The 24,837-nt window shown below is 40.4% G+C and overlaps 1 protein-coding gene across 1 annotated transcript in view; it reads right to left on the bottom strand.

Annotated features, from left to right (window-relative positions):
- The window catches only part of LOC149414491 (salivary endonuclease-like), a 58,735-nt gene extending 34,101 nt beyond the window's left edge, over positions 1-24,634 (bottom strand). The window contains exons 1-4 of the mRNA XM_089644201.1: positions 24,508-24,634; positions 4,783-4,967; positions 3,621-3,918; positions 1,709-1,962 (exon numbers count right to left, since the gene is read on the bottom strand). Of these exons, the coding sequence (XP_089500327.1) occupies positions 1,709-1,962; positions 3,621-3,918; positions 4,783-4,842 (612 nt within the window). The 5' untranslated portion in view covers positions 4,843-4,967; positions 24,508-24,634. The remainder of the gene's footprint in view (positions 1-1,708; positions 1,963-3,620; positions 3,919-4,782; positions 4,968-24,507) is intronic.
- Between the last annotated feature and the right edge of the window lie 203 nt (positions 24,635-24,837).

The raw sequence follows: 24,837 nt of genomic DNA on the forward strand, positions 1-24,837 counted from the left end.
TTGAAAAATATTAATAAAACTACCTTGTGTATTGTATTTTTTTAAACACAAATCTACCCTAACAAAGTGTTGAAATTATACTAATTGGTGTAGGTCACCAATTTTATTGAAAAATATTAATAAAACTACCTTGTGTATTGTATTTTTTTAAACACAAATCTACCCTAACAAAGTGTTGAAATTATACTAATTGGTGTAGGTCACCAATTTTATTGAAAAATATTAATAAAACTACCTTGTGTATTGTATTTTTTTAAACACAAATCTACCCTAACAAAGTGTTGAAATTATACTAATTGGTGTAGGTCACCAATTTTATTGAAAAATATTAATAAAACTACCTTGTGTATTGTATTTTTTTAAACACAAATCTACCCTAACAAAGTGTTGAAATTATACTAATTGGTGTAGGTCACCAATTTTATTGAAAAATATTAATAAAACTACCTTGTGTATTGTATTTTTTTAAACACAAATCTACCCTAACAAAGTGTTGAAATTATACTAATTGGTGTAGGTCACCAATTTTATTGAAAAATATTAATAAAACTACCTTGTGTATTGTATTTTTTTAAACACAAATCTACCCTAACAAAGTGTTGAAATTATACTAATTGGTGTAGGTCACCAATTTTATTGAAAAATATTAATAAAACTACCTTGTGTATTGTATTTTTTTAAACACAAATCTACCCTAACAAAGTGTTGAAATTATACTAATTGGTGTAGGTCACCAATTTTATTGAAAAATATTAATAAAACTACCTTGTGTATTGTATTTTTTTAAACACAAATCTACCCTAACAAAGTGTTGAAATTATACTAATTGGTGTAGGTCACCAATTTTATTGAAAAATATTAATAAAACTACCTTGTGTATTGTATTTTTTTTTTGTTGTACCTAAACACATAAGTCATATTTTTTTAGTCATTTTGTTTGTTCAATTACACATAAGTCGAAACTTTTCATGATTTACATTACTTATGTAAATATTACGTTGTTGTAATTGAGAGTGACTCATTGGATAAAACAAAACAGAAAAAAAAATTAATGGGTTCTTTGGAAAAAAAAATGAGAGACAGAAAAAACTGTCTCCTGGAAAGTAAGCTAATTTGACTTATGTGATTATTCCCCCCTCCCATAGAATTGTTCAGTTGGTGGTGTTACAGCTGTACGCTTCAGAAACCACAGATTTCATAAATGGAATTTAACTTTGGTGAGTATATCCCATCAAATCAACGATCTTCAAATCTAGAAATCGGGCCCAATGTCGGCTGTGCATACGTTTAACAGTTATCGTACAACAGTTGAATTGAAAACTGGCAAGTTGTTTTTGCTTCACTTGTAAAACTAACATATCTTGCAAGTGCAAGGACGATGTAATGAATTTGTTCCACCACACAGTTGAAATATAAATACATACTGAAAATATCTAGTATGTATATGTTCTACTTTATTTATATGTACTTTAAATTATAAAATAATGGCTATCAAATAATAAACTAACTCATGATTTGGCAAAAGAACATTATTAAAAAAATATTTTCTTTTTACTATGGTATTAAAATTATTGAAAAAGCAAAAAAAAAATGTTTGGTGTAACTTACAAAAATACAATTTTTTCGTAAATAAAAGAAAATTTCAACCCAAAAGAAACAGATAACGTAAAGTTCCATCTTGGATACAAGAAGATTATAACAAGATTACCTCTTCCAGTCTTTCCCAATTGCCTCCGCTAAACATTTCCCACTGCGGAGCCACGTTCACGAAGTTATAGGTCGCTCTCTGCGAAGGAGAGAACACAAAGTCGGTTTTGGCGGCTAGGCGTCCTCGAGCAAGGAAGTGCGTGCCATTGATGTAATCGTCGCCGGCACCAATGCCAAGGATGGCATTTAACGATTCGTTCTGTGAGTTAGGTTTATACAAGTCGTTCACGCTCAGGCCGGGGAAGAAGGCGCCCTCTATGAACAAAGAAGACAAATTCATTTGTAAAGGTTCCCACTCTGTAGATTAAAAAGCATATAGATATAGATTAGAGACTTTTTGTTTATTTGTTACCAACACCCCTGCAATAAGTCACCCCAAGTGGATGGCTACGTTTGGTGATAAAGCAGGGGTGCCCGGGTTCATGGGGTAAGGTTACTCTAGGTCGGATTGTCGGTAGATACATTGCCCACCTACTGCGATACGGGTTGGATCGGAAGAGACTGGTTGAGAAAGTTATTTTTAGCTCTCCAGCAGAACTCTCTCGACCTATTGCTGTGCACCGCAGTGAAAGGGATGGATCCATACCTGCGTCTCTCCTGGATTCCCTGATCCCCAGATTCCTACCCACCCCTCATACCATTTCTCTCCCAGGACTTCCTATCCTTTATTTCCTTATTGTTTTTTAAAAATCCTTAAAATATAAGATAAAAGTTCAAATAAAGATGAATACATTAGCTATATAGCACTATGTTCAGTTTATATGTCTCTATGTTCAAATTCAGAGGTAAATACAGATAAATTCATTGGCTATATAGGAATATAATTAGTTTATATGTCTTCATATTAAAATGTGGGTGCATTTATTGGCTATATATTTTTTTATTTTTTTTATTTATTTATTTTTTTATTAATACCCCAAACTAGGCGAATGCCCGTATTATGGTGGTAATAAATAAAAAATAAAAAAATAAAGAAATCATAAGAAAATATAAAGAAAACATATAAAATAAAATATAAACACAATTATTTTTGTTGTTGGTGAATTTATTGGCTATAGAGCACTATAATCAGTTAATATGTCTCCATATTAAAATTCAGAGGTAAAATACAGATAAATTCATTGGCTGTATAGCAATATAATTAGTTTATATGTCTCCATATTAAAATATGGGTTGAATTTATTGGCTATAGAGCACTTTAATCAGTTAATATATTAAAATTCAGAGGTAAAAAACATATTAATTCATTGGCTATATAGCACTATAATCACTTTATGTGTCTCCATATTCAAATTCACAGGTAAAATACAGATGAATTCATTGACTATATAGCAATATAATTAGTTTATGTGAATTTATAGGTGAATTTATTGGCTATATAGCACTATAATCAGTTTTTATGTCTCCATATTCAAATTCAGAGGTGAAATACAAATGATTTCATTGGCTATATAGCACTATAATCAGTTTATATGTCTCCATATTCACATTCAGAGGTAAAATACAGATAAATTCATTGACTATATAGCAATATAATTAGTTTATGTGAATTTATAGGTGAATTTATTGGCTATAGAGCAATATAATCAGTTAATGTGTCTCGATATTAAAATTCAGAGGTAAAATACAGATAAATTCATTGGCTTTATATCAATATAATTAGTTTTTATGTTTTCATATCAAAATATGGGTGAATTTGTTGGCTATATAGTACTTCAATCAGTTTATTTGTCTCCATATTCAAATTCAGAGGTATGATTTTTTTTAAATGAGGTCATTTAATATTCAACTCGAACGCCAATCACTTAACTCATATTCTAGTTATTGATGGTTAAAAAACCCACACAGCATCCCCAAAGATGACGTAGGCTGTGTGGAACTAATGCAAAAATACGTTTTTTTTTTAAACTTACGTTCGAAACTAATAATAGGTACATTATCCATGTATTTAGCATTATTGGCGTTCTGGTCGTAAATCACATAAGACACCTCGGCTCTATTCTCGTGGAAGCAGATAGTCATGATGGTGTGCGCCTTGCCTGCGGCGGTCAGACCCACGGTGATGATGGTGCCTCCATTATTGTACCCGCAGCTGCCCCCCTTGACCATGGTGGTCACAGGGTTAGCAGTGCAGTTCACATCGGAGAAATTGAACGTGCTGGTGGGCCAGCTCGGCGCCGAGAACATAGTTCCTCCTGTGCAGACGAATTGCTGAAAATAACATCGAGTTATAATAGTTTTTGAAGTTATTGCCAGAAGCAAACTCACTTAGCTATCACACATAAAACTATTAATGGTTGGATTAATGGAAAGCTTCAAATAATAATTGTAATTCACTGACAAAAGAAACTCACTTAGCTATCACACATACAACTATTAATGGTTAGATTAATGGAAAGCTTCTAATAATAATTGTAATTCACTGACAAAGGAAACTGACTTAGCTATCACACATACAACTATTAATGGTTAGATTAATGGAAAGCTTCAAATAATAATTGTAATTCACTGACAAAAGAAACTCAATTAGCTATCACACATACAATGATTAGATTACCCAAACATGCTTCACAAATTAAATAAATACCATTCCGGTAGTCGAATAGTAAGTTCGTGAATGATAATCACTTCATGTAGAATCATGAAATACACATTTTTACTGCTAAACAAACTACATTATATTGATTTTGATTCGATTGCGTATCTCATTCCAATATTGAAATAATGCGTCAAGTCCTTCTCGGACGTCCCCGACTTCTCCCGGATCTACCATTCGAATCGTTCACTAAATACTCCTGGCACTAATAAGAACAAACTAATTGTGTTGTATGAATGCAATAGGACGCATACGGGACAAACAATGAAACATTAATTTGTATATGTATAGAAAATAAATATCTTTTGTCTATGATTCAAAATTATAATGCTAAATAATAAAATATGTACAGATCCTAAATCTAAAATATTAATTAGACTGTTAGATAATCAGGAACCGTTGACAAAATGCTATCTGGTACGGGAATTAATTGTAATTAAATAAGTAACATTAAAAATAAAATAAAATAAACTACTCACGGCTTCCACCGGGCTGCCAATCGCTAAGGGATGGTCCAATTTGCTACCGGGGCAAGCCATGGTGACCACCTGTCTGTCGGAGAAGACGAGATTGCCAGTGGTACCCAAGGGGGCCAGCAGGGCTCCACCAGTCTCGTACACGGGCTGCGGTTCTGTCAGAGACGACACAGGTACTGAACAGGAGGCTAAAACAGAAAATACATACATAATAAATCATTTCGTTCCTTTCCAACCAGTTTATAGCTACAAGTGGTGTACCACAGGCAGTGGCGGACAGAGGCCCGGGGCGGCAAAGCCCCGCGGCAAAGCTCGGAGAGCCCCCCCCCTAGTTCAAGAAGTTGATATAATTTTACAGTATTTTTATTCAGTTCACATTTTGTATGTATAAGTGTTTGTTTATTTAGTTAAAATCTTGCAAGCGAAATTTAAATATGGATATGGACGAGGAAAATGAAATACGGATCGATCCGCGAAAAAAATCCGATTCTTAAACTGTTTGAAAATCTAGTCACTATAGCCAGGGCCGTATTATGCTTAAGGTAGGGGGCCCGCGTCGGGTAGGGGCCCCTAGGGTAAAGGGGCCCCGAGACGAGCATTGCCTAGGGGCCCTGACATGTTTAATCCGGTCCTGGCAGGGCCGTATGTCAATGCCCCACTGCCTATGGGGCACGCATCGCATAGGGGCCCCTAGAGTAAAGGAGACCCGAGATGTGCATTGCCTATTGGCCCCGATTATGACACCAAGTAGGGATTTTTTTATAAAGGGCACCCTTTTGTTTTATTTATTATGAACGATCATTTTTTTCCATAAAAAACGAAAAAAAATTCGAAGGTCCGCCATTTTTTCTTTTTTTTTAGATATAAAAATAACCCCTATATGATGTCATAGACAGTGATTTTTGAATGGTTAAAGAACTGTTTGAAAATTAAGTCACTATGGCCAGGGCCGTATTATGCGTAAAGCAGTGTAGGCAACTGCCTAGGGACCCCCAGCGGGTAGGGGCCCATGGGGTAAGGGAACCCCGAGACGTGCATTGCCTAGGGGCCCCGACATGTTAATGTTTAATCCGGACCTTGCAGGACCGTACTGTCCATTGGGCAGTAACGTCCACACTCGTATCGGTGGCGCGCACATGCCTACATGTCGGCCGTATTATGCGTAAGGCAGAGTAAGCAACTGCCTAGGGACCCCCATCGGGTAGGGCTCCCATAGGGTAAAGGAACGTGCATTGCCTAGGGGCCCCGACATGTTTATGTTTAATCCGGACCTTGCAGGACCGTACTGTCCATTGGGCAGTAACGTCCACACTCGTATCGGTGGCGCGCACATGCCTACATGTCGGCCGTATTATGCGTAAGGCAGAGTAAGCAACTGCCTAGGGACCTCCATCGGGTAGGGCTCCCATAGGGTAAAGGAACGTGCATTGCCTAGGGGCCCCGACATGTTTATGTTTAATCCGGACCTTGCAGGACCGTACTGTCCATTGGGCAGTAACGTCCACACTCGTATCGGTGGCGCGCACATGCCTACATGTCGGCCGTATTATGCGTAAGGCAGAGTAAGCAACTGCCTAGGGACCCCCATCGGGTAGGGCTCCCATAGGGTAAAGGAACGTGCATTGCCTAGGGGCCCCGACATGTTTATGTTTAATCCGGACCTTGCAGGACCGTACTGTCCATTGGGCAGTAACGTCCACACTCGTATCGGTGGCGCGCACATGCCTACATGTCGGCCGTATTATGCGTAAGGCAGAGTAAGCAACTGCCTAGGGACCCCCATCGGGTAGGGCTCCCATAGGGTAAAGGAACGTGCATTGCCTAGGGGCCCCGACATGTTTATGTTTAATCCGGACCTTGCAGGACCGTACTGTCCATTGGGCAGTAACGTCCACACTCGTATCGGTGGCGCGCACATGCCTACATGTCGGCCGTATTATGCGTAAGGCAGAGTAAGCAACTGCCTAGGGACCCCCATCGGGTAGGGCTCCCATAGGGTAAAGGAACGTGCATTGCCTAGGGGCCCCGACATGTTTATGTTTAATCCGGACCTTGCAGGACCGTACTGTCCATTGGGCAGTAACGTCCAAACTCGTATCGGTGGCGCGCACATGCCTACATGTCGGCTGTATTATGCGTAAGGCAGAGTAAGCAACTGCCTAGGGACCCCCATCGGGTAGGGCTCCCATAGGGTAAAGGAACGTGAATTGCCTAGGGGCCCCGACATGTTTATGTTTAATCCGGACCTTGCAGGACCGTACTGTCCATTGAGCAGTAACGTCCACACTCGTATCGGTGGCACGCACATGCCTACATGTCGGCCGTATTATGCGTAAGGCAGAGTAAGCAACTGCCTAGGGACCCCCATCGGGTAGGGCTCCCATAGGGTAAAGGAACGTGCATTGCCTAGGGGCCCCGACATGTTTATGTTTAATCCGGACCTTGCAGGACCGTACTGTCCATTGGGCAGTAACGTCCACACTCGAATCGGTGGCGCGCACATGCCTACATGTCGGCCGTATTATGCGTAAGGCAGAGTAAGCAACTGCCTAGGGACCCCCATCGGGTAGGGCTCCCATAGGGTAAAGGAACGTGCATTGCCTAAGGGCCCCGACATGTTTATGTTTAATCCGGACCTTGCAGGACCGTACTGTCCATTGGGCAGTAACGTCCACACTCGTATCGGTGGCGCGCACATGCCTACATTTCGGCCGTATTATGCGTAAGGCAGAGTAAGCAACTGCCTAGTGACCCCCATCGGGTAGGGCTCCCATAGGGTAAAGGAACGTGCATTGCCTAGGGGCCCCGACATGTTAATGTTTAATCCGGACCTTGCAGGACCGTACTGTCCATTGGGCAGTAACGTCCACACTCGTATCGGTGGCGCGCACATGCCTACATGTCGGCCGTATTATGCGTAAGGCAGAGTAAGCAACTGCCTAGGGACCCCCATCGGGTAGGGCTCCCATAGGGTAAAGGAACGTGCATTGCCTAGGGGCCCCGACATGTTTATGTTTAATCCGGACCTTGCAGGACCGTACTGTCCATTGGGCAGTAACGTCCACACTCGTATCGGTGGCGCGCACATGCCTACATGTCGGCCGTATTATGCGTAAGGCAGAGTAAGCAACTGCCTAGGGACCCCCATCGGGTAGGGCTCCCATAGGGTAAAGGAACGTGCATTGCCTAGGGGCCCCGACATGTTTATGTTTAATCCGGACCTTGCAGGACCGTACTGTCCATTGGGCAGTAACGTCCACACTCGTATCGGTGGCGCGCACATGCCTACATGTCGGCCGTACTATGCGTAAGGCAGAGTAAGCAACTGCCTAGGGACCCCCATCGGGTAGGGCTCCCATAGGGTAAAGGAACGTGCATTGCCTAGGGGCCCCGACATGTTTATGTTTAATCCGGACCTTGCAGGGCCGTACTGTCCGTTGGGCAGTAATGTCCACACTCGTATCGGTGGCGCGCACATGCCTACATGTCGGCTGTATTATGCGTAAGGCAGAGTAAGCAACTGCCTAGGGACCCCCATCGGGTAGGGGCCCATAGGGTCAAGGAACCCCGAGACGTGCATTGCCTAGGGGCCCCGACATGTTTATGTTTAATCCGGACCTTGCAGGACCGTACTGTCCATTGGGCAGTTACGTCCACACTCGTATCGGTGGCGCGCACATGCCTACATTTCGGCCGTATTATGCGTAAGGCAGAGTAAGCAACTGCCTAGGGACCCCCATCGGGTAGGGGCCCATAGGGTCAAGGAACCCCGAGACGTGCATTGCCTAGGGGCCCCGACATGTTTATGTTTAATCCGGACCTTGCAGGGCCGTACTGTCCATTGGGCAGTAATGTCCACACTCGTATCGGTGGCGCGCACATGCCTACATGTCGGCTGTATTATGCGTAAGGCAGAGTAAGCAACTGCCTAGGGACCCCCATCGGGTAGGGGCCCATAGGGTCAAGGAACCCCGAGACGTGCATTGCCTAGGGGCCCCGACATGTTTATGTTTAATCCGGACCTTGCAGGGCCGTACTGTTCATTTGTTGCTTCAGACGCTTTGCCCGTGTTGGCCGGTATTTTGCCAATCGATCTAGAAATTAGGGAGGTTTTAACGAAGAAAAAGTTGACCAGGGGACTCCCCGCTACCCATCTCGGCGTAACTCTTACGCCAGGCGGTGTCGGGACTCTTCCTGGACTGCTTAGACAAATGAGTGATTTGTCACTCAACGAGTGGCAATCTCGCTGGGATAGGTCGAATATGGGAAGATGGACTTTCTCCTTCTTCCCATCAGTTAAAATCAGAATGGAAGGAGCCCACATTAAATTGGATCATCACATGACCCAAATTTTGTCAGGACATGGTGAGTTCAGGGGGAGACTACATAGACTCTCCCTGTCCCCACATCCAAACTGCGCGTGTGGTAGTTCTGATCAAACCGCTGAGCACATTTTGTGGCACTGTGAGATTATGATGGATGCAAGAGATGAATTATTGGCCGGTTTGGAAGTAACAACGAGACCGGTTTGGAACTCCGATCTCGTCTCGAACAAAGTGAATTTCGAGTGTCTGAGGAAGTATACAAAGATCTGGGTTGAGAGATGGTCTGATCTTAGAGTCGAGTACTAGACTAAAATCGATAGCTTTAACGCCAGGTGTTGCTCCTGGACACAATGGACTACGAGACAATTGTTTTCATGTACATATTTATAACTGTTTTTTTTTTCTTTTTCTTTCTGTTTATTTACTGTATTAATTAGCATTCTATAAATTTTCTGTTCCTGATTATACTAATGTTTATTATTTGCATCTAATGTTTACTTTTTATCTCTTATTGCAGGTTATTTTGGATATTTTGTAACAGACTGATTCTGCTTATAATTTTTTTAAGATTTTCTTTTATTTTTATACACTGCTTTGTATCTTGTTCTTTCTTTTCTACTATAAAGTGACCTGCTTGCTGGTAGTAGCACTGAACTTATATTTTTCTTGTGTCAGTCCGGCGTACCCCAACTCTGGGGTGACAGAAGACCTCGTCCGTGCATATCAAACTTCAAGATCAAATCACGATGAGGGATCTGTGTCATCGTCTGCTCGCAGCGCCTCCCCTGAGGTCAGGAACTGGACTGAGGATGGGCCGAACGTGGATCGGCAACCTTCCGCCCTGCCTCCAGGTATTCCGACGCTTTCTCCTCATGGTCTTCGGGATATTCCCAACCCCAACTCACACTTCTCGTCGAGGCACAACCGGTTTCCTGGCTTAGGGGCGCGGAACCTGATTCTCGTGAAGCCAATCCAACGCCCAGCTTTCTCTCCCTAGGTCTGCCTGTTAGTGGGTATCGACACCCCCTTCACCACAGAAAGAGGCGCATACTTTACCATTTTTCTTTTTTGTTCTCTTTGTAGGTGGGTGTGTATTATTTTAATTCTTCTCTACCTATTGTTGACATTTTGTAAATGTGTTTTTATTATATTAACCAAGTAGAATAGAACTTACTAAAATTATTAAAACACAGCACTTGCATACTGCGAATAACATCGTATGCATGGACATTTTGGAGGTCTTGTTTTGAAATTTTAAATGTAGATTCGTTTTTTAAAAAATTAGCGTCCTTGCGAGAGCTCTGAAGGGGTACCATCAGTACCTAAAACAGGGCGGGGAAGTGGTGGGCCTCCTCCAAAATGTCCATTGGGCAGTAATGTCCACACTCGTATCGGTGGCGCGCACATGCCTACATGTCGGCTGTATTATGCGTAAGGCAGAGTAAGCAACTGCCTAGGGACCCCCATCGGGTAGGGGCCCATAGGGTCAAGGAACCCCGAGACGTGCATTGCCTAGGGGCCCCGACATGTTTATGTTTAATCCGGACCTTGCAGGGCCGTACTGTCCATTGGGCAGTAATGTCCACACTCGTATCGGTGGCGCGCACATGCCTACATGTCGGCTGTATTATGCGTAAGGCAGAGTAAGCAACTGCCTAGGGACCCCCATCGGGTAGGGCTCCCATAGGGTAAAGGAACGTGCATTGCCTAGGGGCCCCGACATGTTTATGTTTAATCCGGACCTTGCAGGACCGTACTGTCCATTGGGCAGTAACGTCCACACTCGTATCGGTGGCGCGCACATGCCTACATGTCGGCCGTATTATGCGTAAGGCAGAGTAAGCAACTGCCTAGGGACCCCCATCGGGTAGGGGTCCCATAGGGTAAAGGAACGTGCATTGCCTAGGGGCCCCGACATGTTTATGTTTAATCCGGACCTTGCAGGACCGTACTGTCCATTGGGCAGTAACGTCCACACTCGTATCGGTGGCGCGCACATGCCTACATGTCGGCCGTATTATGCGTAAGGCAGAGTAAGCAACTGCCTAGGGACCCCCATCGGGTAGGGCTCCCATAGGGTAAAGGAACGTGCATTGCCTAGGGGCCCCGACATGTTTATGTTTAATCCGGACCTTGCAGGACCGTACTGTCCATTGGGCAGTAACGTCCACACTCGTATCGGTGGCGCGCACATGCCTACATGTCGGCCGTATTATGCGTAAGGCAGAGTAAGCAACTGCCTAGGGACCCCCATCGGGTAGGGCTCCCATAGGGTAAAGGAACGTGCATTGCCTAGGGGCCCCGACATGTTTATGTTTAATCCGGACCTTGCAGGACCGTACTGTCCATTGGGCAGTAATGTCCACACTCGTATCGGTGGCGCGCACATGCCTACATGTCGGCTGTATTATGCGTAAGGCAGAGTAAGCAACTGCCTAGGGACCCCCATCGGGTAGGGGCCCATAGGGTCAAGGAACCCCGAGACGTGCATTGCCTAGGGGCCCCGACATGTTTATGTTTAATCCGGACCTTGCAGGGCCGTACTGTCCATTGGGCAGTAATGTCCACACTCGTATCGGTGGCGCGCACATGCCTACATGTCGGCTGTATTATGCGTAAGGCAGAGTAAGCAACTGCCTAGGGACCCCCATCGGGTAGGGGCCCATAGGGTCAAGGAACCCCGAGACGTGCATTGCCTAGGGGCCCCGACATGTTTATGTTTAATCCGGACCTTGCAGGGCCGTACTGTCCATTGGGCAGTAACGTCCACACTCGTATCGGTGGCGCGCACATGCCTACATGTCGGCCGTATTATGCGTAAGGCAGAGTAAGCAACTGCCTAGGGACCCCCATCGGGTAGGGCTCCCATAGGGTAAAGGAACGTGCATTGCCTAGGGGCCCCGACATGTTTATGTTTAATCCGGACCTTGCAGGACCGTACTGTCCATTGGGCAGTAACGTCCACACTCGTATCGGTGGCGCGCACATGCCTACATGTCGGCCGTATTATGCGTAAGGCAGAGTAAGCAACTGCCTAGGGACCCCCATCGGGTAGGGCTCCCATAGGGTAAAGGAACGTGCATTGCCTAGGGGCCCCGACATGTTTATGTTTAATCCGGACCTTGCAGGACCGTACTGTCCATTGGGCAGTAACGTCCACACTCGTATCGGTGGCGCGCACATGCCTACATGTCGGCTGTATTATGCGTAAGGCAGAGTAAGCAACTGCCTAGGGACCCCCATCGGGTAGGGGCCCATAGGGTCAAGGAACCCCGAGACGTGCATTGCCTAGGGGCCCCGACATGTTTATGTTTAATCCGGACCTTGCAGGGCCGTACTGTCCATTGGGCAGTAACGTCCACACTCGTATCGGTGGCGCGCACATGCCTACATGTCGGCCGTATTATGCGTAAGGCAGAGTAAGCAACTGCCTAGGGACCCCCATCGGGTAGGGCTCCCATAGGGTAAAGGAACGTGCATTGCCTAGGGGCCCCGACATGTTTATGTTTAATCCGGACCTTGCAGGACCGTACTGTCCATTGGGCAGTAACGTCCACACTCGTATCGGTGGCGCGCACATGCCTACATGTCGGCCGTATTATGCGTAAGGCAGAGTAAGCAACTGCCTAGGGACCCCCATCGGGTAGGGCTCCCATAGGGTAAAGGAACGTGCATTGCCTAGGGGCCCCGACATGTTTATGTTTAATCCGGACCTTGCAGGACCGTACTGTCCATTGGGCAGTAACGTCCACACTCGTATCGGTGGCGCGCACATGCCTACATGTCGGCTGTATTATGCGTAAGGCAGAGTAAGCAACTGCCTAGGGACCCCCATCGGGTAGGGGCCCATAGGGTCAAGGAACCCCGAGACGTGCATTGCCTAGGGGCCCCGACATGTTTATGTTTAATCCGGACCTTGCAGGGCCGTACTGTCCATTGGGCAGTAACGTCCACACTCGTATCGGTGGCGCGCACATGCCTACATGTCGGCCGTATTATGCATAAGGCAGAGTAAGCAACTGCCTAGGGACCCCCATCGGGTAGGGCTCCCATAGGGTAAAGGAACGTGCATTGCCTAGGGGCCCCGACATGTTTATGTTTAATCCGGACCTTGCAGGGCCGTACTGTCCATTGGGCAGTAATGTCCACACTCGTATCGGTGGCGCGCACATGCCTACATGTCGGCTGTATTATGCGTAAGGCAGAGTAAGCAACTGCCTAGGGACCCCCATCGGGTAGGGGCCCATAGGGTCAAGGAACCCCGAGACGTGCATTGCCTAGGGGCCCCGACATGTTTATGTTTAATCCGGACCTTGCAGGGCCGTACTGTCCGTTGGGCAGTAATGTCCACACTCGTATCGGTGGCGCGCACATGCCTACATGTCGGCTGTATTATGCGTAAGGCAGAGTAAGCAACTGCCTAGGGACCCCCATCGGGTAGGGGCCCATAGGGTCAAGGAACCCCGAGACGTGCATTGCCTAGGGGCCCCGACATGTTTATGTTTAATCCGGACCTTGCAGGGCCGTACTGTCCATTGGGCAGTAATGTTCACACTCGTATCGGTGGCGCGCACATGCCTACATGTCGGCTGTATTATGCGTAAGGCAGAGTAAGCAACTGCCTAGGGACCCCCATCGGGTAGGGGCCCATAGGGTCAAGGAACCCCGAGACGTTCATTGCCTAGGGGCCCGGGCATGTTTAACCCGGCTCTGGCAGGGCCGTATTCTCCATTAGGCAGTGTAAGCTACTGCCTTGATGCCACGCATCAGTTAGGGGCCCTTAGCCGATGGTAGCTAAAGGTAAATGGTTCATGTAAATCGGATGTATAGTTTGTTTACGATGTTGTCAACCAGGTTGAAAAAAGTGTTAAAAAAGTTTCGAGAAAAACGCATTTAAAGTTTTGCTGAAGGATAATTCAACATACAAACTGTTTTAAACGGTTTCACTTAAAATGATCTCCGTCAATTATTCTTATATCTTTAAAACATTTTGTGAGAGCATTTTTAACTTTAAAGTGCATATTAATTTTTTTTTTACTGGTGCATTAAAGCCTTGTTTAGGATTTGATCATGGGAACATGGAGGCGTTTAGGCCCCCCCCCTGGACCGGGGGCCCGGGGCGGGGCGGCCCCCCCGCCCCCCCTTAGTCCGCCATTGACCACAGGGGTCTCATTCAGACCCAACATTGTTTTTACTGTTTATAAACGATATTGTTAACATATTTGATAAAGATATAAATGTATTTCCTTTTGCAGACGATTTAAAAATATTTAAAAAAGTAAAAACCGTTGAAAATTGTATCCGTCTACAAAATAACTTAAACTGGAAAATTAATTGGTGCACCCTTAATAAACTTAAGATTAAGATTTTACAAAATAAGTCAACCAATTATATATTCATACGAACTTAATAACTCAACCCTTACCTCTGTCGAAGAAATTTATGACCTGGGCATCATTTTCGACCCTAAATTAAACTTTATATTCCATATAAACCCAATTAACAATAAGGGAATGAAAATGCTTGGGTTCATTCTTCGAAACTCCAGAGGCTTCAGAAATATTTCAACCTAGAAAATGTATGTTTTATGTAATTTATGTTGTATGTCATTAATGCGTTCGTACAGATAGGTCTCCAACTCGTCTTGGAAGGAGTTTATAATTAAATGGTTCTTTTTGATTAATCAGGGATTTATTAATACTCCACGTATTATAAAGGTGACTCGATAGTCGACCTAACTAGAAGCTGGCTAATTGGAATCTGAAACAGTAAGTCTCTCTGGGAGCCTTCCCACTGGCCCTGGCGACTACTGGCCACTGGCTCCATCTTGCGGACTTCCACGAAAGCTTTATGCACTGCCATCTGTGCGTGCATCTATGAAGCTCTTACTTCCCAACAGTATACATCTTTATTTTGAAGTCAGGTCGAATATAACTCCTCGATCTGGTCCCCCCATCATAAAATTCATTCAGATTCAATAGAAAAAAATCAACACAAATTTATAAAACACATTAATTTTAAACTCTGTATTCTCATTGAAAGTATACACTATAATTACGTAATTAAAAAACAATTTTTTAACAACTCTCAGATCGAAGAATTATATCCGACTTAATACCAATGTTCATGATGTAGTGTAGACAGCCTTGATTTAATTAACCTCATTGAATTTCATGTGCCCTTAAGAGCTACTCGTTATAAAATCCTGTTTGATTGTAACAATTCCAAGAGTGAGCATTTCAAACACTCGCTTGTACCTATATTCCATGATGTTAGTAATAGGTACGCAGATGTAGCAGATCTGTTTAACTGCACATAAGCTAGCTACAAAAAGGCTTTACTATCATATCTTCTAAATCATTACGAATACTATGTATGTCTACTCATACTTGTTGATAATATAATGTTTGTACTTGTATCTCCTTCTAGTATTAATTGTATACTTTCTGTCGTTATTTTATGATCCAAGTGTTATTCTGTGACATGAATTATGATATATGGTATATTTATACCGTTGATATTCAATAAATAATAAATTCAACACTTAATCGTCTGATTACATTAAAATATACATTAAATATACATAATTTTTTAAAGTACATACAATACAAAAACACATATTTATCACCTCTGAACACAATTGTCAATTCTGTATTAATCTGTACTTTATTTATCAATGCTATCGATTATTTTCTAATCATCCAACTATATTATAAACTTAAAAACTACCCTTCCCATTTTTTCTACCTTACTACTCCTGTGGTGATCTGTCTTTTTATTACTACTATCTGGCTGTTATTTACTTTACCGGTTTGTTTTATATTAAGTACTAAATTATAATATGAACTAAACTTTTCAATTTGACTGGCCTAAAACAGGATCCATTCCTAGTTGGCTAGTCAAAGTTTCCGCATGTTTTAATATATGATTTTTATGTGAAATAAATTTATTATTATTATTATTATTATTAATAATATTCCTAGCTTATGTAGAGGAAATACGGATACTAATAACCAAAGAAAACGGTTTGATGCCCTGAAATGTGATTGATCGAATTTTCAAAAATTATACATACAGAATATGATAGTTTGAATAGTAAATTTTTTCTGCTATATTTGTTTTCTATGTAAATTTTAAAGTTTTTTTCAGAGTGTTTGCATCCAATCTCTTTAAGCCAAATTTTTATTCTTGATTTGTAATAATTCAAATTTTCTAAAAATATATCTGGAGGAAGAATGTTGTGTAGTTTGGTCGCAAAATAAATGTAATTTCTTTGTCCAAATTTTTTTTTATGACCTGGAACGTTTTTCAAGTCACTGCGATTTGACCTAGTGTGATGAATGCGCGGTATTGTTGAGGATTCAGTATTTTTGAATAGTTTCAATAATGTATTTTAAGCAAATATTTGTTGTAACTAATGAAATGTTCAATCGAAGGCGTTCTTATGATTACTTTCAGGGTAGTCTCTATGATTTATTTTTTAATTGTGTATATACTTAGATACAGCAGATCAACATACTATAATTTCATATTCAATACGAGAATGACATAAAACGAACATTATTTCTATGGCATTCTTTGAAACCTTTACTGACTCAAGTGCCCTGAAAAAATCCAGTACAAATTGTGCTGGATGTTGAAAACATACGTCAACATTTCATAAACCATTCAAATATTTATATTTCCAGCAGCAATATCATCCTAAAAACAAGAGTCAAACTTCTCGGTGTCAATTTAGATTCGGACTTTTCGCTTAAAAGTCAAATATATAGTAATAAGACAACTCTAGTCTGTCCGAAGAAACCTTAAAAAAAACCACTTATCAACTCTTACGTAGTCTCACGTTTCCATTACTGCAACGAAATTTATGCCAGCCTTCCAAAATATCAAACTGACGAACTTCAATCAGTGTTTAATGCAGCAGCACTGCACATAACCGGGGTTTCAAAATATTCTCACATTTCAGAACACCTTCGTAACCTTCAGTGGCTCAAGTGCCCTGAAAGAATCCAGTACAAATTGTGCTGGATGGTGTTTAAGTCCATCAATGAAATGGCCCCACCCTACATCTCTGAACTATGCGTCCCGGAAAACACTGGTCTGACTGAGGCAGTCAACTCTTAGATCAGCAACATCATTAGCTGTATGCAGACTGGAACCTAAGCGCAAGCCAAATACTAAGTTTGGTGATCGCGCTTTCGTAGTATCTGGGCCGAAGGCTTGGAATAAACTCCCTCCAGAACTAAGATCCATAACAAGTCCAACAGAATTCAGGTCAGGAAATATTAAATTCTGAATGAAAACACGATAAAAATTGCTCACCTTACGTTTTTCGTCTGTACTAATATAACTGACAATAAAAAATACATTTTAATATAAAAATTGTATTTTAAACATTATGGCCACCTCACTTTTGTAGTGGTATAAAAAAATTTAAAAAATCACATAACTTCATAAGTTTTTCTCAAATTGCGGTCGGAACCTTTGGTTTGATAGAAGTGTTCATTTTGATTACTATGTGGTTAATTTCTGTACTTGAATATAAATCTTGGTGTGACGGTAAGGGAGACAACAATTTCTATGAGACCATAATATGTGTTGTTTAAAAGAGCGAACAAATTGACTCTACGGGACTCTAGGTCAGGGCTGTCCAAACCACGGCCCGCGGGCCGCATGCGGCCCGCGGTTTAGATTATTGCGGCCCATTGAACCTTTTTTTAACCGACTTCAAAAAAAAGTCCGGTTCGGTTACACCGACTACAAAGAGGTGTACCCACTGCATATAATAATACTTTATTAACACGCTTTTATATTAACTTCACTTGTATGTTTGTTTGCTTGCTTGCTTGCTTGTTTGCTTGCTTGTATGTAACTCTCCTGCTGCCTTCCTCGGCCCTAGTGGTAGCCGTTTCTCAGGCTCCCTCTCCGGAATAAAAGTTACCTGTTAGAACCATAGTCGGTAATAAAGAAACTACCATTAAATAAATATAGTTTAAAGAAACTAAAAAAACACGCTTTTGTAGCATACGAAACTAAAAAGTGAAAAATAAATATAGTTTAAAAAAACTAAAAAACACGCTTTTAAATAATATCGAACTAAAAACTTCAAAATAAGCTTAAAGCAATAATGAATGAAAAATGATAGTATTATTGTGAAAAAGCGTCGGGCGCACGATATACGAAAAATATGGCACAAAGCGCAATTCAACGCAATGAAAGTTTTGATTGCGCAAGGTTACTCTCAGGTTATTAAAGACTTTTACATTATTTTAAAGTTTGGTATTACGTTGTTCGCTTTGTGTTTGAGTATATTGAACTTTTCATCATGTCTACAAAGAAGAGGAAGTTAAGTGAAGAAAATCGTACATTCAATGCGAAATGGGAGTTAGACTACTTTATCTCCAACAATAACAATAAAATTCAGTGTTTGATTTGTATGCAAGTTTTATCTGTAAGTAAAGAATATAATGTTAAGCGACACTATACTTCTTTACATGAAGAAAAGTATAAAAAACATGTCGGTGAAGCAAGAAAAGTTATGGTGGCTGAGTACAAAAAAAAACTAATACAGCAAACAAGTATGTTTTCAAAACTAAGTACTGAGAATGAACAAAGCTTGGCTGCCTCATATGAAGTTTCATTACAATTAGCCAGAGCAAAAAAACCATTTAGTGATGGAGTTTTAATAAAAAAATGCGCAGTTGAAATGGCTAAACGCTTTATGCAGCCGAAATTAGCGGAAAAGTTTGAATCTGTTGCATTATCTCATCAAACGGTGGCGCGACGAATAGAGGACATGGGTAATTATATAACAAAAAAAATATGTGATTACTTTGTAGATTGCGAATACTATTCAATATGTTTGGATGAAAGTACCGACCAGACCGATGTCAGTCAATTAATAATCTTTATACGTTGCATTTCCAAAGATTTTACAATCACGGAAGAAATGCTGGATTTAATACCATTTCATGGAACAACTAAAGGCAGTGATATATTTGAAGCGGTTAACAAAACTATAGTAGAATATGGAGGATTTCGTAAGTGTTCTTGTATTGTGACCGATGGGGCAAAAGCTATGACCGGGACAGTGACAGGATTCGCGGGACTTCTAACACAAAATGGCATTGATTGCCCGTTGTTGCATTGTATTATACATCAGGAAGCTTTGTGTGGAAAATCTTTGCGTCAAATGAATGCTATGAAAGTTGTTATAAGGATAACCAATTTGATTAGAGGTGGAAATAGGGCATTGACACATAGAAAATTTAGAGACTTTTTAAGTGAAATCGATGCAAACTATGGAGATTTACTATTGCATTCGGAAATCAGATGGCTAAGTGCTGGCCAGTGCTTGCAACGCTTTTTCGCCTTAAGAAAAGAAATACCTTTATTTCTAAAAAATGAGATATCATCTGACACTTCTGAACTACAAGATAAAATGCGAGATCCTCAGTTTCTGGCTGATCTTGCGTTTTTAACTGATATGACGCAACACTTGAATGAATTAAATTTAAAATTGCAAGGTAAAAACCTCAATATAGCCAACATGTACGGAAATGTGAATGGATTCAGAAGTAAACTGAAATTGTTTAAAACGTCTCTACAACAAAATGATTTTTCTTTTTTTTCAAGTTGTAAAGAACATTATTTAGAGATGAAAAATTTTGAAGAATGTAATTTTTTGGACCACCTCAAATACATGGACGAAATAATCGTCGAATTTGAGCGGCGTTTTGCAGATTTAAAAAAAATTGAGAGTGATATAGCTCTCTTTACTCATCCATTAACGATCGCAGTTGCGAGTGTGAAGATTGATTATCAATTGGAACTGTGTGATCTGCAATCAGACCCCTTTTACAAGGGCAGAACAGAAACAGGAATTGATTTTTTTAAGCTCCTCGCTGAACGTTTCCCGAAACTGACGAATTTCGGGCAAAAAATGGGCTCGATGATGGGACCTTTGTGAAAGTGCATATTCAACAATGAAGTTTATTAAATCGAAATACAGGTCTTCATTGACAGATACTTCACTTAAACATGCACTGCGCCTAGCTACCACTAGTATTGAGGTTGATGTTGACAGAATTGTAAAAGACAAATTAATGAAAAAGTAGATAATAAAATAACGATATTACGTATTATTACCAGTATTTTATTTTTATAAATATTTTGCGGCCCACCAATGTATTTAGTCTTTTTTATTGGCCCTGGGTCCCATCTAGTTTGGACACCCCTGCTCTAGGTGTTTGTTCCCAAGTTAGACTGAGGAGTTAAAAATTGACCCAGTTGTCAGATAGACTAGAAATCACAACATCCAAACTTTACTACAAACCAGTCAAAACCCCGAGCAAAGCCGAGACCACGTAAATAAATAATACAAATCATTTCATTGCAAACCAGCAATAATTGAACTTATCCCCAAATTTAAAATGTCGGGTATCTCCAAAGTTAATCTTCCATGCAAATAGAGTAGTGGATGCATGAAACAAATTTCTACATGATATATTGTGGAAATTTAAATATCGGTTGGATGTTTAAAAAATAATAATTTCTCCGAGTTCGCTAATCATTTGATAGAGACAGGCCATAGCTTCAACCGGGATAAAACTAAGTTTAAACATTCTAACATCAATAAATATTTCAATTTGTGCGCATTAGAAACATTAGAAATTAACAAAAAAATGAATTCAAGCATTAATATAGTTAATAAAATAATATCACCTTGCAAACCACTTCTATTGATAATGTTCCCCGTTATGTTGACTCCTCCCCCCGTTTCCCTCTCAACCCCCTCCCCCTCCCTCAAACCCCCTCCCACCAAAGAACCAAACTAAATAAAACCCCATATTTGTACACTTAAAAATTTAGTTTTAAAATAACTAGTTAATGACATGGACGTGTCGAAACCGGTCGCTAATTAATAAAATTTATACGTAACAAATGTACATTGAAATAATAAGACTAATTAAAAACAAAAATGTCCAGAAATTGTTACATAGTGAATGCCAATGAAATACAAAAAAAAGAAAGGATTAACTTATTTTAAATTATAACAACTCAATTAGTGTTAAATTAATTGTGAAATCAGATATGAGTGTATCAACAGAATGGTTTACCGGGCTACGCCGAGGACTTTATCTAGTAAGTTACAAAATATTTTAATATACAGAAATAAATATAACTTACCTCTCGAATCAAATTCTTCCTTAATAGTGTTCAAGTGGATTGGAGACGATTCCATCTGCTTTTGGTGCCAAAAGTCCAAATAGTCTTCAAATTCGTCTTCAGACAGTTCGAAAGTCAAGTCCGCTGGAGTCGGCAGTTGCTGGAAGTCCAGATTCTCCAAGCCGCGGTGCTTGACAATCTCAGGAATCGCGTATGCATCACACGCCACCAAAAAAGCCAAAAAAATTACACAATTCTTCGTCCACATTTTTTCTGCTTCACTGTGGACCGTTTTGAAAAAATATGGTCCGAAAACCAAAAGACGCAGATTTAGACGTTTACAAAAAGTGATTTTAATTTATATTTTACTTTGAAACCACAAAAGTCGGATTCACAATGATGTAAATTAATTTTGTGGCGGGTTTGTACGTTTTATCTGGAAATTTTGTTATCTTGTAAGAATTGTTATCAGAGAGATAAAAAAAAGAAATTGGATTGGAGTGGATTTTATTCAATTTTCATATTTCGGATACATTATGATGTCAATTTTTTTAACTGACTGAATTAAACTGAACGCGGTTGACAATGGAGTGCCATTGTTATTTACCTGTTTACCCGGATGGATGGCAGTGAGGAATGAAACTGGCTCGAAAGCAAACTGAGTGCTGGAGAAATGAGATCCCTGAGGCGTATGTGTAAAACCATCTATGATCGTGTTAGAAGTCTGGAGATTCGCAAATAATGCAAGGCTGATGTCAGAGTAATGAGTAAGATTAAGAAAGAGGCGCTTAGATGGTTTGAGCATGTAGAACGAATGAATAAAGAAAGGAGAATATGTGACTCGAATGTGAATGGTAGAATTAGTCGGAGTCGCCCAAGGAAGACATGGCACGATCAAGTTAACCAGATACATGAGTCGGACCATATCAAGAGTCGGAATAACAGAAGAGTATATTATATGAGACGATGTATGAATGAGAATAAGGCAAGGAGTGTCCATCCTCTCTGCCTGCCCCTGCCTGAAACGGTGTGATGATTGGTGAGTTAGTTAGTTAGTCAACTTTTTTTACATTTACTGAAAAGCACACGAAAGTCCCGAGGAAAATAATTTCTCTGAGTGCCTGTGTCACCTTTAGGAATGCTGTGTGGAGGGTCTTTTTGAGGAGAGCGAGGAGTGAACATAGGGCTTGAAATGGCCCATATGATAGGAGTGATAAATTTCAACCTTGTACAAATGTTGGGCAATGACCTCATCTGAATAGCCAGGTACATCCCAACCATCATCTTCGTCTCCTTTCCACCCAGTTAATTAATATAACACTTTCTAGATTGGTAGATTCTTTCAGTATCGCCCTGTTAAAGACTTTCATAATAAACGACGCGATCTCAGATAGATACGAATGGAAACTAAAAATTATAATTTGCAAATCTTACAAACTCCCTTCGATGTAAGCCAACCATTGATAATAGAAAGTAGGGAGATGCGCCATGATCCGTTGGTTAGATATTATATGGTAGAGTAGCTAATGCTCTCATTATCGCCGTGGTAAACCTTCAGCCGAACAACATACCCCGATTGGAAATGCCATACAATGAGAAAAATGAGTATTGCTAATTTATTAAGAATCTCTTAAAATTATTCGTAACGAATGAAAGTATGTTTCTGATAATTTTTTTATTAAAATACGAATTTATTAAAAACTACCTTACTACTTCATTTAGTTATATAAACTACGATGATTGATATGAACCCTGACCCGAACTTCAGATTTACGTACGATATATATATTCATAATTATTTTCTCGGTTTACCTGCGTAACATAGTCCTTAAAAAGGGCTTTTTAATTCCTGACGTTTCAGGAATTAAACTTCAGGGATTAAAAAGTCCTTTAAGGACTACGTTACGCGGGTAAATCGAGAAAATCATTCTACATCATACCCCCGTGAAAACCTTAACCATAACATATATACTGAATTTCGACTGTTACATTGTATTCAATCCATTTTGACCATCTATAATTCTATAGCTTAGACTTAAATAAATGTTTCTTTACGGAATCTGAGCATATAATACAATGCATTTTACTAGGGAAGACTTTTCGAATAAAATATTTTTTTATTTTAAGTACGACGCGATAAGCTTTTTTTTCACCAACTTTAAACTTTAAAATAAATCTTTCTCGCTTGTCAAAGATAAAGCAAGTATATCAACTATTTCTTCGATGTTGAATTATTAAGATATCAAATAAGAAAATTGATATAATACATCAAATTAAGATAAAGATTTAAGATTAAGCATTACATTAATGATAATAAGTGTGGTTTTATATTTGTAATTGCATTTCGCAATTTGCTTAATTTAATCAGCTGTAAGTAATTACATAATCACACGTTTTCCAAGAAGTTTAAGATATTAGATGTCACAATTGCCAAAGGAAATAACATTGAATGAATAACATATTATGTTTTGAAATAATCTCAGAATATAGTATCTACTTATCGGTCTTATTTTTATCATCAGTGTAAATATGTTTTGATTCGGGAGTGCATCATTGTAAATAATGTAGGTATGTTAGATCTTCGACAATTTATTATTTGTTGATTGATAGTAGGATAAAAAGATTACAATATTTTATAATGTCTTCACAAATATGAAAAAAAAACCTCTGGAAATTTCCCAAATATTCGTTCTTTTAACGTATTACTATCTTTTTTCTTCTTCGATGGCGCTACAGCCCATATCGAGCTTTGGCCTCCTGCAACAGTCGTCTCCAACTCCTCCTGTCCTCAGCGGCTGACTTCCAGTTTGTCACCTGGAGAAGCTGTGCTGCATCCCCTCTTACCTCATCTTCCCACCTCAGTCTGGGTCTTCCCACTTTTCTCTTTCCACCTGGGTGACCAGTCAGAATTCTTTTTGGGACGCGTGTATCCGGCATTCTCTGTACATGCCCAGCCCATCTCAGCCTGAGGAGTCTCATGTGTGCGTATAAACACAATTAAATAATCCTGAAATTCTTACATTAAATAATTCTATTAAATCTCTTGTTGAAAAATTTCTCAAATTGTCAAATTAGCATCGACTACCATTACAAACTTTAAAATGTAACATGTACTGTGTGTTCTTCGCGTATGAAGGTACATACAACCTTAATAACTTTGTTGTCACCACGTTGTCAACCACGTCAACAAAATGATTCTTGTGCCAATTTGACTTTTGTGAAATGTTTTACATACATAATTTGTTTCCGTTTACACGCTGCACAATGTTCCTGAATCTACCACGAATTTCAGCTTGACGTTATTGATTAATACATCAGTAATTGAGGATTAATCGTCAATTTATAATCGTCACAGATTCTAATATTTCCGTCTTTTTTTACAACCGGAACAATTGCACTCGCAAATTCACTATATGATACCGATTCAATTATTCCAAAACTAACCTAATAATTAAACTTTCCACTTTATCTTTCAGCTCAAAAGGAATAATTCAACTTTTTTTTAAATCGGAACCTCTTGTTGCATTAACTGCAATTCATCCATATATTTGATAAATTGACTCTT

The sequence above is a fragment of the Hesperophylax consimilis genome, chromosome 20 (assembly GCF_061612785.1).
Source record: "Hesperophylax consimilis isolate HC1 chromosome 20, BYU_Hcon_1.0, whole genome shotgun sequence".
Lineage (NCBI taxonomy): Eukaryota > Metazoa > Arthropoda > Insecta > Trichoptera > Limnephilidae > Hesperophylax > Hesperophylax consimilis.